A 15628-nucleotide genomic window follows, 5' to 3' on the forward strand; every position below is an offset into this window, starting at 1 on the left:
TTTCTATATTAATCTGACGAGTAGATGCCCAGAATCAGGAAGTGATATAATAACCTAGTATTCTGCAAGAGTAATAAAAGCAACTGTCTACTCATTTCTCCAGCAGCAATACTGTTTTAATACTGCAACCTAATTATTACCTATTCAAGAAACTGTTAGCATTTAATATGTAGAAATTAATATTTTCATGAAAGCCTACTTTGCTTTTTGGAAAACATATTTTCTTTTTTTTTAAGCTAATACATACAATTTCCATTTAGATGTTATCCTCCTGTAAATTACTTCCAATATGTTTTATTTTCTCAAATACAGGGCAAAGATGAACTTTCATTTAACTCCATTTAGAAAAAGGACTAACACAGAAAAAGGAAGTCAAGTAAATTTCAGAAATCTAGATATCACAAGTAAACGTCACTGTAATGGTATACTTTGTCCCCACCTTCACTAACTGCATAGTACAGTCCTATAATAACAACCAGCAGAATCTTCAGGTAATGTGATAAAGTTTGAGACAAAATAGTCAGAGCACTTTTAGAAGCTAAAGTAAACATTCAAATACCTAACCTAAAACGGGTATTGAATTTAACAGTTCTACCGGACAAGCTATGCTCCTATACAGTGGCTTGTAATTTTGGCACACTGAATAGGAAGATAAAGTTTGTTCTGATGCTATGCAGAAGAAAATATACTTCAAAACTTCAACTACTGCTGTCAGACCCCATAAAGTACTTTCTTGAGCAACATAAGAGATCCCTTATTTGTCATGCCAGGATCACAGCTAAAAAATACCATTATAGCAATAAACTTTTCAGAGCACAGAACAGAGTAAGCAAGTACAAGGTCAATAGCCCACTATCTCTTCTCGTTGAGATCACAATTAAGGTGAAATCTGTAGAAAATTATACATTGGTACTATAATCCCTTCGTATTTTGGCTCTTATTGGAAAAAAAATAACAAAACCTTAACAAAAAGGTCTTCCTAGAACAATAAATATTGCTGTTCAAAGCTAAATAAAGTGCATTCAGATTGAAATTTAAAATCTTTTCTTTCAGAAAAGTAGAAACTTAAGTCAGATCTAAACCCAGTCTTCTTCCTGCTTCCATCCACCTGATGGAAGAGAAACCTTTATAAAGACATTATATAGATTCTTTTTTTTTTTGTTTTACAATTATCCATAAGCACAGTGAACATTTAAAAAAAAAAAAGGTTTCTTATCATACTAACCGAAAATCTCAGATGTTTTGTTTGAGTGCATTTCACTGGAGCATAAATATGTAATATTTCATTACTCGTGTTTCAGGAATGCTTTGCCTTAGCAACACCTGTGCATACTTCTGCTTCTTTTGCCTTGCGCTTAGAACAGAAAGGATAACACATGCTTCCCACTTGAACAGTTGCATCCCAAAATTAGAATGCACAGGAACCTGAGAAGAGGAGAAAATGTGAGCATGGAAAACACATCTATTAGATGTGCAGTTGCTTCCTGAAGTAGCTTTTCTATCTTTCTAAAGAGTACCTATCCACTCAATATTCCATAGTGGGTAAACTTAGCATCTAGCAGTTCTAAACAATTACACCAGTCATCTCTGTGACTGCTTTTATAAAAGACTTCTTTAAAGGTTTAAGCAATTAGCCCTGCGTTTGACAAAGGTGTGAAGAAAGGAGTTTTGGAGAGCTGTCTTGCAATAACATTTTTAAAGACAGCTACCACTATTGGCTCAATTCTGCTAGACTTCAATCAAGTACTGGTTTCAAGCCATCCCTCATCCCTTGACTAAGACCCAGTGAGATAGGCTTTGGTTTTTGTTTGTTTTTAATGTTGGTTGGTTGTGGGTGGTTTTGGTCTTGGCTTTTTGTTGGTGGTGGTGGTGGTTGGTTTTTTTGTTTTTGGTTTTTTTTTTCCTTTTTGAGATAATTAGTTTTTTAAAAAGAAATCATTACAGATATTCTGGCTACAAATAGTTGCAGACATTACCTCCACTCTCAAAAAGTGCTAGGACAAGGCAAAAGTCATGTGTCACAAGCTTGATATAAGGCAACAAGGACATTTCCTAGTTTACCGTGGAAGATTTGTAACTAATGCCTAGACCAACTCACCCTCTCCTAATGAAACAGCCGCTATTATGAAGGTTTTGAGTCTGAACCATGCTCAAGTCCTCACCAGAAGCAGCCATAAGGCTTTCTAGAATCTCAGAAACAGAAGACCTTCTGCCACAGAGTAACTAGATAAAATAACCATGAAACCCTGTCTCAGCTCTGCCAGGAAGCAGCTGTGACTCACAAACTACTCAAACAGTAGAGAAGCACTTCAATTTGATTACTTGCCATAAATCAAATGAAGTATCTCCCAAAACAGCTTTAAGAAAATTCAAACAAAACTGAGACAAAAATGGAGAGCAACTGAAGGAAATAAAGGTACAGAGATTATACCTTTCCTTATAAGAGAATATGCCAGAATACAGATGAATTATGTGTAATAATACTTGCTGTTTCTATGAAAGTTTCCAAGTCACAGATTCTGACTTCAGAAGAAATGTACTGCAGGCCATAAATGTAATGCTGGCTGTGACACCAGCATTCAAGGTCTTGTGCTAAAATGAGAGGATTTACTCTTGAGTAAAAAAGAGGAATAATAAAAATTAAGAACCACTTTAAGGATGACCTCCAGTTTCCAGGCTATTGGAGAAAGCTGAAGGGCTGCTTGGGAAAACCCTCTATTTCACAAAGCAGGACAGTTGTAAATTATTGTTCTAGAAATGTTCAAATACATCTACCATGAAAAGAAACATTCTATAGTCACTGCAAAAACAAGTAAGGACTTCCATTCTCAAGCACACTCAAAAGAGTAAGTGGGAAGCATTTTCCATCACGTACAAGGGGAAAATTTTTGCTAATGCAAAACTTTCCTATCCATGATTATTCAGGAATTCTTTGGCAGATAACTTAAACAACTTCTCCTTATCCTTCTCTAAACGTGCCTAAAGGGGGAAAAAAAATAAAATTAAAACACTTATTTTTTGGCTATAAACATGAATCACAGATTGGATACAAACACAGAACAATCTGAAGTTGCAGGCACATTTTCTAATTCTTTTAACAAAAATGCATGAAGTCCATAGCTATGGAGAAAATAAGCTAACAAATAAGGTATTAAGATAAATTATTAAGATAGGGTAGAACTGACATTATCTCTTTTAAGTATAGATCACTTTAGGGCATTGCAGTTAGCAGTTCTGTTTGAAATATGTGAGTGGAAGTGCTTGATTTGGAATAGATTCTAGGAATGAAGTTAGTTTAACTGGATGCTAAGAATGATATCCCAGTGAGCAGCAAGTCTCTAGTCAACTTCACATTTTAAGAACTTAACATAGTAAGTCCTCAGATTTTGCTGGTGGATGTTTTTTTAAAGAGAGGAGGGTCATGCTTAAGCTCCGAAACAACTGAAATATACACTAACATTTTTTTTAAATGGTAATCACAAAATGAGTGTCATTTTACACTATCTCAAACAAATAACATTGAATAAACTATTACAAAAGCAATAGGGCCAAGTACAAAGTGTCCTACTCCATCTGGACTTACGAACTCATATTGGTACTGCTCAAGGATCTATGCACTCTGTGTTCAGCTATATCACTTTTCTCACCTTCCTCCACTACAAAACACTGTACGCTTCTTTAATTCTATTTATAATGTTTATTACTTTTCTGTATTAACAAGACACCTGTCATAATATGATCACCTGTATCATTTTAAACAGAACACAAACTAGGCAAAATGAAGGGCATGTTAAAGTTTGAGGTCCAATTGCTCATGCTGCCTCAAGAAAATTAATATACCTGCACCACTGAACAGTGGTTGTAAAAATAGACACTCCCATTTTGTACTGCTGTAATCGCAGATATACAATCACCAATTAAGCAGGCAATATCCCAGAACTCCACATGGGAGAAAATACAGTTCAAAGTCATCTAGATTGCAACAACCTAAGTAGGCTGTATAAAAACACAAAGTCTAAAGCAAAGTGTATTTAATAAACTATTCAATTACTACAAATATAAGTGTGACAACAGTGACTCTCTCCTCAGAAGAGATTTATAATTTCATACAATAGTCCATGATATTTTAGAGTAACCACAAGTTCTTTGCTACAGATATTATAGCTTACATGAATTTTAAACTCATTTTATTATTCCAGTATCGATTATTTATGATTACTTTTTACTGTGGAAATAGAAATATTATAAGATGAGGATTATTTAAATGCCTCCACTGCAGAAACTAAAATCCATATATCAAAAAAAGTAACCCCTCCCAATATAGCATTAATCTTCTAATGTTTCTAACACAGCAATACATTCAGAAAAAAGTTACAACCCTCCTCATCTATTAGTTTTTCTAAGTAAATTACCTATGCTCTAAATTGATATTGTCATAGCAAAAAAACTCTCACTCACCCTTCCATTCAAAAAGTCTCCACAATACAAATTTCAACATGCCAGCAGGTTTAATATTTAGCTTTTGCTTTTGAAGCAAACCAAATGGCAATACAAGTTGTTCATTGCACAGGGTAATGCACATGTTTAACCAAACACCTGATGAGATCAGGGTTTCTTAATGCATTCCTTCTAGATGCACAGATGCTTCTAGTGAAGGTTCTAAAATTTCAGTGTATCACTGGTTATTAGTAGAAGCTACTTGACAATTGCCTATGGGATTATATTAATTCCCATGTTACAAGGTCATTAAATTCTTGCTCTCAGTCATTTTTCTACACCAGGATCGGTCTTTGAAAACCAAATGCAATTGCATTTGTTAACTAGTAAATAATATACTTCAAAGGTGTGGGGTTTTTTTAAACACAAAAAGTGAACAGTTTAAAACCACAGGAAAATAAAAATGCAGGGAATGTAGAATGTGAGAAAAACGCAATTATTTCAATAAGTACAGGAATGCTTAGGAAGAAGAGAGAACAGAGAGAGAGAGAGAGAGGAGGTTATTCAACCAGCAAATCCACCTGAGTGGAGGAGATACAGGAGGCATATCCCACATCATGAATGAGAGGAAAAGACATGTTTATATTTCAGAACAATAATAAGCAACCAATGAACCCATCACAGGACTTATACACAATAGCTTATACTGCTTTCTAGTAAAAACATAGGACAACTTTTGAGGTTTTTTTTATTCTTTTAAGACTGCACTGTCACCTAAAAAGCACATTCTTGAAACAGACATAAAACCTACGCAAAAACCCCACCTTTAATTTCCTCTTTAAAGTCATGATTGTAGCATGTATATTCAAGTAATAATAGACTAATAAAAATCAACCAGTAACCACAACCTACTTTTAATTAATAGTCAATGAAGAAAGTTAGTTCCAAGTACCATTTTATCACTATATGCAAAATTTACAGCCTATCAAATCCTGGGGATTATTTTTCAAAAATACTTCTTGTAAACTCAACTGTTTTCAGTTGCTCAACATGTTCTTCTTCCTAACAAAACAAAGAAACACATACAAACAGGCTGAACAAGGTTAGGGTTCCCAGAGTTTTGATCTTGTACCAACACCTACTAAATGGGAAGTAAGTAGAGACCACACAACAAGGTTCAGGTCAGAGACAACAGTAAGCCACATATGGCACAGGTCTGTCTTCCTTTCCTTGTCTAAACAGGTTAGGTCTCAGCTCTGCAGCACTGTTAATACAATTCTGATGGCCCCTTTTCCTCAACCTTTAAAAATGCATATTCACACAGTCCAAAATTAACTTTCCACTGAAGTCCAGAATAACATGAAGTCCATAAGAGCTATTATTAACTGAGTGCTCTGGGCTCTTGCTGGGCTGGAGGCTCTGCAAAATCAAGCAGTTCAGTACCTTGATTTGCTGAGAGCTCTATGCTTAAGTAATTGAATTTTCAGATTAGTTTGTGGCACAGTGGGGCCTTGGCAGATCATGTATGAGACTCACACAGACTGCAATGTTTGTGGACTGCCACTTAAGACCTAGAAGATTTTCTGTGCCTACAATATGTATCTGAAATGCAGCCCAGTCTACATGATCTGTGCCTAAGGCTATTCTTAGTACAGAAACCCACAGGCTTTATAGGGAACCAAATTACAACTTTCTAACTTCCTCACTCTATTTGATTATGCATTCTCTTTTCTACCATGCAATCACTTAAGAGTATCAAACTAACATCACCAATTCATATCTAAACTACAGAATTCCTTCAAAGTTGTCAACTGAAGATTTTCAAATTTTGAACTTGAGGTTTTCCTTCAGATGTCTGATTGCAGGGCCAGACACTAGCTGAAGAGCTTTAATTCTAGTGAGATCATGCTTTCAAAACAGTTCTCAGTTCTAACTTTCGCAGCTTAGTTTCATTTGATTTTCTTTAGTCTTCTATGAACAATGTGCACTTTTTTTTCTTTCTTTTCTCTAGGCTCCATATGGACCATTATAAGTCTGTTGGTTTGGGGGATTTTGTTTGGGGGGAGAAGGGGTAACACAAAGAAACTCAAGAATCTTTTACAGTTAAATGATGGCTATAAGAAAAAGGCCAAGCAGTACAATTTATTCCTTCTTATATCAGGGCCAGTCCCATTCACCTCAGGGCCACTGGCTGTCTTCTCTACTTACCTACTATTTTGCCTAAAATTTGGAAATTTCAGAATTTTTTTAAGTTGGCTGTACTCAACCAGCTAAGCAAACCTAAAACCACAAAACATTAGAACAGGAATCTTTCTTAAGCCTTCAAACTCGAAAAAGCTAACAGGTCTCATAAGTTCAAGGCAGTTAATGAAGAGGGCAAATAAAATTTCAAACATTTTCATTTACAAAAAGGATCATTCCAAGTTTGGCTTAAGAAAATAAACCAACTTCAAGCCACCCTGACTTCTAGCTCGATACACATCTTACCTTGTATCACAACCACAAATGATAAAAGTTTACACAAATTCAAGAACAAAAAAATAAGTCCTTACAAAACATTTTTTAAAAGTGAAAACCAAAACACAGTGAAAGCTTAATGTATTTGTCACCGCCTTTGAAACAAGAACTCTTACATGAGTGATGAGTGATGTTAAGTTTAATCCTCTCATTATCCTTCTTGTGAGGAAATTCCTCCCAGATTGCAAATGAAAACTAAGAGAAGATCAAACCACACAACCTGACCAAGATCACAGAGTATAGACTTGCTTATACCCAAGATAGTTCCTTTTTTATTGCATAAACTGAATCATATTATACCCATGGCTAGATCTGCATCATCTTCTGCAGCTAAATATGCTTTAAATAAAGACCTTTGCTGAAATTTCTCAAAAGGACAGACGCTTGCTCTGTCACCATGGATTTTTACATGAGATTTTAAGTCTCCTGACAGCTCAAGAGAATTTAGGACACAATCAATAGTAGAAATGACAGAAAAATATCAGGTATAGAATTAATATTCTAATTTGGTCCAATTTTCATGCTTAAATAGTTCTAATTTTTTGCATATTTAGAACTGTTAATATGACAAAGCTTCCAAAAACTTGCAATATGTTCTTTGCTTGTGCTTAAAACCCCAAGCTTTGTAGCAGCAAATAAAATTTTACTATCTGGCATAGCAAACTGGCTGGGCTTTTTTGATTTATCATTGTTATAGCATTCTAATTATTTAAAAAATCAATTACTTTTTTTAGTATTATTTAGGTTTAGTGATGCAATATAGCTATTCAACTCTTTACTGTTAATCATGGATAAGGTAGTTGTAATTTTAGTGTTTCAATCTCTCCCTTGTACTCTCTATTCTCCAAATAAATGCACGACTGCATTATTTTAGTTCCAGTATTGCTGAATCCTCAATACTATTTTGGTCATGACTTCTGGCACTTTATATCCCAAATGTTAGAATCTTGGAAGATTTATCTTCTTAAACAATTTTTCTGTCCTCAGTGTTACAGAAGAAACTTGTAAAGGTCAAGTAAATTATCAGTTTCAGGAAACTCAAAGGCAGAAAAAGAAGTAAAACTTACTATTGCATTATTTTCTCAAATATGGTACTTCTAAGACATCTAGGCTTTTTGAAAACCAGGACCTTCCTTGTGAAGAGCTTTTGATATAATGTAATTATTTTATCAAACCAGAAACATAACTGGTTTTGATAAAACATGCAGTTATGCCAGGACAGCGTCTCACTTTGACAGAAAAAATAATTGTCCTTTTTTCTCATTTTTTTGTATATGTTATAGTTATTTAAGTACCACAGAGCAGCAAAAGCAGATCACCGCACCTGACTTTTTTTCTTCCTCTTGAAGGCTATAAAAAAATATTTTTCTTCAGTAAACCAGTTTGTATCTCACATCATACTTGTCTTTTTCATAGGAAGATTAACACTCTTTCCATACAATGTAGCAAGCACATGTTGGAAACTCACTGGAGATCTTTAACTGCAACTTCAAAACTCTGATAAGTAAGCCACTGTACCAACAGCACTGTATAACACAGCTAGTGTGCAGGAAGTGGGAAATACGGATTATGGATGGGAAAAAAAAGAGCTTTTCCATAGCACTATAGAGTGCTTTCCCTCACTCCTGATATGGTTAATTTTTTTACTGTTTCTTAACTTCAATCCTCCAAAACCTTTGCGTAAGTGAATCAGAAGTGAATTCAATGAAACTGCACTATGAACTAATGACCTCTGTGACATTTTGTGAAAGTTTTTTTTTTTTTTATTTTTAACTGGAACTGCTAACACTGAAGGAATCTTGCAAATGATTTCAAAGTGATTTTAACAAAAGGATAAATAGCTTCACAGTCTTATGACACAGCAGCTACAGAAACTGATGATGTGGCACAAGACTTTTTACTGGCAAATCAGAAGGGGGCTAAGGCTATTATTTCGCTTTGCCTTTCCACAAGGCTCCTTACGACAAAAGATGGCTTAGAGACATCTTTTGCTCCTCCATCTGGGTTAGGCTGTTTCTCAGATGATTTCACCAGCACAGTAACTTGCTGCCTGCTACAACTTGAGCCTCGCAGACTTCCAAAGAGTAAGTTTGCTTGCTAAGCAGGAATAAAATGAACTGATTGTTATTTCTGCAGTTAAAAGTGATTCATGCATGCTATATAATATTTAGCTTTCAGTTAGTGAACTGTTTACAAATATAGTTACTAAGCTTTGAGTTTATTACAGATGTAGAGAATCATGTTTTTAAGGTTTTCTATTTTATCTCAGCTTTGTAAGTGTGCAGTTTATCACACTGTGCACACCTGACTTGTGTCTTCCATGATCAAGATTCACCTGATATGAATCTTTGTTTTAAAGCTAGTTAAGTTCTTAGAACTGCTTTCTGAAGAAGTGTTAGTATCTCAGTGCTTTGAGACATGACCTGCAAGCCTGGCAGGACAGTTACTATTCTACCAAAAATGCACTCAACTACAACCAAGATATAAAAAAAAAAAACCAAACAAAAAACCAAAAAAAAAAAACCAACAGCCAACCAACCCCAAAATTCCCCCAAACATCTCTTCATAAAACCAGGACAGACTTTGGTACTTATTCCATATGAAGCAATGATAACTCTCTTCATATCGTCTACATGGCAGGTAGATCAATTGCATGAAGGCATAAGTAAGCTTTGTCCTTAAACTGAGCAGAACTTTACAGAGTTGTTCCTCTTGCTTTCTAAGGACTACTGTGGCATTGAGAACCCAAATTATCTTTGGAAGTTTTGTGACACCTAGTAGAAGTGCTGAGAGAATACAACCAGAAGGTGAAGCTAAAGCTCCAGACTAAAAATGAGAGGGAGTAACAGGAATAAAAAAGGAAACAACATGAAATAGGCATGGGGGACAGATTTTGTAAGGATCTGTTTAAAGAGCCAGAATCAAGTCACAGGATGTAGAGACAGATTTTACACACCAGGTCTGACTAAATGTTAGAAATATGGTAATAAGGTGTTCTCCCAATATACATTGTCTCCTCCGGAAGCACAGGACTGCTTCTCAACCCAGAAAGCATCTGCAAAGTTTATCAGCATAGCACATTTACATAGTGCTTGTAGTGCAAAGCTGTTCTCTGTGTAAATGTATTTCGGCTGTTTACTTAGATTAGCTCAGGTATCTGAGGATGCTGTAGGGAGATGGAAACCTTGACTCCATTCAAACCTGGTTTTAAGATTTTAATCAGTTACGAAACTTGATTAAAGGAAGATTAAATACAAATGATACAAATTCAGAAAGGCAAGTTAGACAACACCACAAATTATTTCACCCAGTCATTGCCATACACTGGCTCTGTGCAATACAGGAAGTTGACAAGCATGGATTAAATTCATGATATTGTTACTACTTTATTTCTTAGAATTCTCTCATTTAGTTTGTGGAATACACCATGCATTAGGCATCAATCACCACTATGAAGCATAAGAAATCAGCATTTAGAAGTCTTACCTCCTTTGTTATTGTGTTCAGTAAACAGATCTAAAGAGTATCAAGATAAAGAAGAGCCCCCAAATAAAAAACACGAATGTCATTATTACAAAAAAGATAAAAACCAAACACAGCGTATCTGCTTTCCTCTGCCTCAGGGTTCTCATACTATACTGAGTAAAGTCTCTTAAAATTTTCCTTTATATATGTGCTTTGACCTGCAATGTTACATTTTGACTCCTCTGCTGTTAAAGTTGAACTGCCTGACATGATTCAGAACTCTTAATTCTGCCAAATAATAGGGTTCCTCTGACTGCATAATGTGTTCTAAAATGTTTGTTTGGCTTTGAAGAACAGAAATTTGACAGGCAAAATTATTTGTCTTTCACAATATCAGTATTTCATCTCAGAAGATAAAATTCAGGTAAAACTAATTGAAGGTAAATTAGTCAATTTATAAATTACATACTATTACAGAAGCATGGTAAGACTAAAGAAAACTTTTATCAATGAAGATCTTACATTATGTGCAGTACACAGTGGTTCAATTGCATTCAATTATAAGAACAGAAAAATTAAATTTTTATCATCATTAATGTGCTCTATCAGCCATGCTTTGCAGAAAATAGAAAAACAACATAAAATGCTACAAAACATGCAACCACCAATGCCATGTACATTCCTATTTTACCTAGACAATTGGCAATGAAACCTATTTCACTGTTCTATTTATATAAGCAATCCTGCATTTACCTTGCCTTAGATGAGGATATACATTTTTAACAAAAATAACTTTAAGAACAAAAACAAAAGACAAGCCATGGCTTGGATGCTTATAAGGATAGCAAATTTCTTCACAAGGACTGTAGTACAATGCTAACTTGGATTATTTAGAGAGGTACTGAAATCCCACCATGGAGTATTTTCAAGGCTCATGCAGACAAAGGCTAGGCTCCCTGTTGGAGCTGGAAAAACTTCATGGCATCATGGAATGGTTTGGGTTGGAAGGGACCTTAAAGCTCACCCAGTTCCAACCCCCTGGCACAGGCAGGGGACACCTTCCACTAGAGCAGCTTGCTCCAAGCCCCTGTGTCCAACCTGACCTTGAACACTGCCAGGGATGGCATAGCCACAGCTTCTCTGGGCAACCTGTGCCAGTGCCTCTCCACCCTCACAGGGAAAAATTTCTTCCTGGTACCTGATCTAAATCTACGCTCTCTCATCTTAAAGCCATTCCCCTTTTCCTGTATTGATGCTTCTTAAAACCAAAACTTGCATGTTATTTCCTTTACCATTAAAACTTATTTTTCCTTCTCATCAACAGGATAAAACCTACAAATTTAACCATGGGAATTCTGAGCCAGCTATCAATCATTCACCTCCTCTGGGCTGTTACAGTCTTTTGTCAGTATGAAGACTATGATTTTGAGGATGAATACGATGAGGTGCCAGATCAACACCCATTTTATTTTAATCCAAGTACACAAGCTGAAGTTCCTCACTTTCCTTTTCCAGTTGAGTGCGCCAGAGAATGTTTTTGTCCACCAGCTTTTCCATTATCAATGTACTGTGATCATCGTAAACTTAAGATGATACCAAATATCCCTAGTCACGTCCAACAACTTTATCTGCAAAGCAACGATATTGAAGCTGTGCCTGCAGGACCATTCTCTAATGTTACCTTCCTAAGAGAAATTAACCTCAGTCACAACAAAATTAAATTTCATATGATAGACCATGGTGTTTTTGCCAAACTTCCAAACTTACTGCAAATTCATTTACAACATAATGAATTAGAAGAATTTCCATTCCCACTCCCTAGCTCTCTAGAGAGACTCCTCCTTGGTTTCAATAAGATTTCTCGGCTATCTGGAAACGCACTGGAAGGATTACCTAACATAACCATGCTTGACCTTTGCAACAACTTTCTTGACGACTCAGTACTCAAAGGAAAACCCTTTTTAAACATGAAAAATTTAATGCAGCTAAACTTATGCAACAACAAATTGCAGACTATGCCCCCTGATCTACCATCATCACTTATGTACCTCTCTCTTGAAAACAACTCAATTTCTTATGTTCCAGAAAACTATTTCAACAGACTTCCGAAAATCATTGCACTAAGAATGTCTCGCAATAACCTGCAAAACATTCCACGCAACACTTTTAATCTACCCAACCTTCTAGAACTTAATCTTGGACATAACAAATTGAAACAAGTTTTCTATATTCCAAGAAGTTTGCAGCATTTGTATATCGAAGACAATGACATTGAATGTATGTTGATGGTTGCAATTCTTTAAAAGCAAAAATCATAGTGGATTTTGGCATTGGTTGTGGGAGGGGGGAGAGTTTGATATATTTTCCCTCTCAGCCAGAGTTAGGAATTTTTAGCCTATACAAAAAAACAAACAAACAAAACCCCCCAAACTATCAGAGGCATGTCTTTTGTTTGTGTCATTGGTTTCAAGGACCTGCCATCTTACAACTTCTCACTTAGGTCACATACAAACCAAGCGTAGAATCCAGCAGTCATCCAAATGTGCATGCCGTTCAAGAGGTACTCTGATGTCCTTTGCAGAGAGGTGAGCTTGAGCTATTAGTGTTCTGAACTAACCAGATAATGTGGAAGACCACCACCCCATCGTCTTCAAGAGAGAGTGAAAACACATGCTCTGTTAGTTGAAACCAAACCAGTGAAATTAGAAAAGATTCTAGTCTTTGCACCTTACCCCTAATTTTCAATATTTTTTTTTTTCTAAAAAGTTAGTACCGTTTTTTTGTAAGCTAAAACCTTTTTAAAAATTGCTGTTTAGGCAATTGATCAAAATACACAGAGAAAAGGAATTATGAAAATATTCCATTCACATAAAATAATAATTACAAATTGTAGTGGTGGTTATATCTATTTTTTTCTTTAGCTCACAATTTCATACTTTGCAAACCCCAGAATTTTTATCATTATTTACAAAATCAATTTAAAATACAGGGAAAGTTTATGTTAGTGCTGTGCACAACAAAAATATTTTCTGCTTTAATTTCAAAGCACAAGTTTCAGTTTTGCAATAGGTCTTAAACAGAACCATTTTCTGTATTTTAATTAATATTTTTCTCTCTCTTACAGTCATAAACGTTACTTTGATGTGTCCATCTATTGATCCACTGAACACCAACCAATTAACCTATATACGGGTGGACCAAAATAAGCTTACAATTCCAATCAGCACATATGCTTTCTTTTGCTTTCCTCACATTCGAACCATTTATTATGGTGAACAAAATGTTAATGCCAACAAATCAACTCAACTACGAATGACAGTGTTCCGACGATTTTTAACACGAGAAGAATACCATGAAGCAGATGAAGACCATGAAATACAGGATCATGAAACCGAAGAAGAGCACGAAGCAGAAGATAACTATTTTCACCCATACTTTCAGTAAAGTAATTATCATTAATGGGTATATATAGAAACTGTTACTTAGTTGTAGAGTATTCATATCCACTATAGAACAGTGGGATAGTCTGGGATATTTAAGATATATATAAAGTGGAGATAAGATTTTAGTGTAGGTAAAAACCTGTTATTGATGAAGTAAAAAACATAATACTAGGAGCAAAGAGCACCTCTGCATTAGACAGCAACCTAATATACAACCTGGGTTGATGATGGACCCATCCTTATGGTGAGCAGCCTAACTTTAAGAAAATTGACCTGAAAAAGCTTTTATGTTCTCAAGTGATCCAGCTTGCAAAATTACTAAAATACAAATCAATGTCATGCTCAATAGCAACAAGCAAATAAGGCACACATCTGTTCAGCTACACACTAGAGAAAATAAGAGGATGAGATCAGAGATACTGCCACAAGGTTCCTCCACAACTTCCAGAAATAAAGACATTTCTTCCTCCAATTTCTAATTTGACAGGGGAAAAAAAAAACCAACAGTTTCAAATGTGCCTCATATTATGTTTGCAGTGTCCTGCCAACATGTATTATAACATGTACTTCTCAGCTTGTACCTCAACTACCACAACTATCACAACTCATTCAAATCAAAGGAGATTGTAGTTTACTAGTAATATAGGCTATAAATGACCACTCAAAGGTCTTAGAATCCAAGGAAAATTATGTGCATTAATACAACTGAACCACTAGTATTTACATTTTACCTATGCTTTTTCCCATTATTTTAGAAGGCAAATTAAAGCCTGATTTAATCTTTTTATTATAATTGTTCACAATGTAGTACTGATACAAATAGTGTTGGGGTTTTTTTAACTATTTAGACTATTCTTCTCTATAGTTCATACCCATTAGCTATATTCTTTACAGTAGAACAAAAATTGCTCAAAGCAATCTGAAGAAAAGTACTACATACTAGTCGAGCTATGCAGGGTTTTTTGTTATGTCTTACACCTAGAATAGATCCAAATATCTATAGGGTAAGGTAATACTAGAGGGCACTTGACTGCTTTCATTTTATTTAAATTCTTTATTGTTCAGTATTTTGTTCCTGATAAATCTTTGTTAGCCGTGAGGAAGGATCACAATTTTCAACAAGAAAAACAAGTGACTGCAAGAAGTAGAACCATACATTATACTACCAACTTTATATTATGTTTTAAGTGTACAAAAACTAAAAATGTGGGCAAACTTGTATTAGTATTTCTAAAACCTTTCAGACAGGTTTGGTTGTTACTCTTGCAATTTCAGTAATTTTTGGAAGTCCATCTTGGTTTTTTTTAGTTTCTGATACAACAACTATAGTATTAACAAAATGAAAGTGTCAGTAGACACTTCCTTTTAATGGAAAGAAATTCCTCATAAGCCCATGGTTATAACCTTTAAGAATATATACAGTCTTTAAGAACAACTGGTGTAAAAATTAGTGGATACAAAATTTGCTATACCATTATGAAGTTGTGGGCCTTCAGTCAACCCAAGAAATCGATTCTTTCTCTCCTTTCCCTTTTTTAATCTACTTTCTGAACAGATATAATATTCATGGTGAAACATTTTATGGTTACCCCACACATTTACAGTGCTGCAGTACCAGCCTCAAGTACTTCTGGCTTCATGAAGGAGGAATATATGTATGTGTTCATTACCTTATTTAAATAGTGTTACTTACAGTATATACACAGCTATAACTTTATAATTCTAACAATAGAAACATGTTGCATATTAGGGAACCAACCTTTATA

General features: G+C 35.1%; 2 protein-coding genes across 5 annotated transcripts in view; one reads left to right on the plus strand and one right to left on the minus strand.

Moving 5' to 3' along the window:
• Positions 1–15628, minus strand: part of CENPP (centromere protein P) — a 141829-nt gene that overhangs the window by 90180 nt on the left and 36021 nt on the right. The window lies entirely within an intron of this gene.
• Positions 8920–13880, plus strand: OMD (osteomodulin). Its single transcript, XM_061456188.1, has 3 exons — positions 8920–9038; positions 11744–12696; positions 13544–13880. The coding sequence occupies exons 2-3, from the start codon at positions 11766–11768 to the stop codon at positions 13861–13863; spliced, it is 1251 nt and encodes a 416-aa protein (XP_061312172.1). The 5' UTR covers positions 8920–9038; positions 11744–11765; the 3' UTR covers positions 13864–13880.

The sequence above is a fragment of the Pezoporus flaviventris genome, unplaced genomic scaffold, assembly GCF_033815535.1.
Source record: "Pezoporus flaviventris isolate CSIRO_AGI_PZ_B2104156 unplaced genomic scaffold, CSIRO_AGI_Pfla_v1 ptg000021l, whole genome shotgun sequence".
Lineage (NCBI taxonomy): Eukaryota > Metazoa > Chordata > Aves > Psittaciformes > Psittacidae > Pezoporus > Pezoporus flaviventris.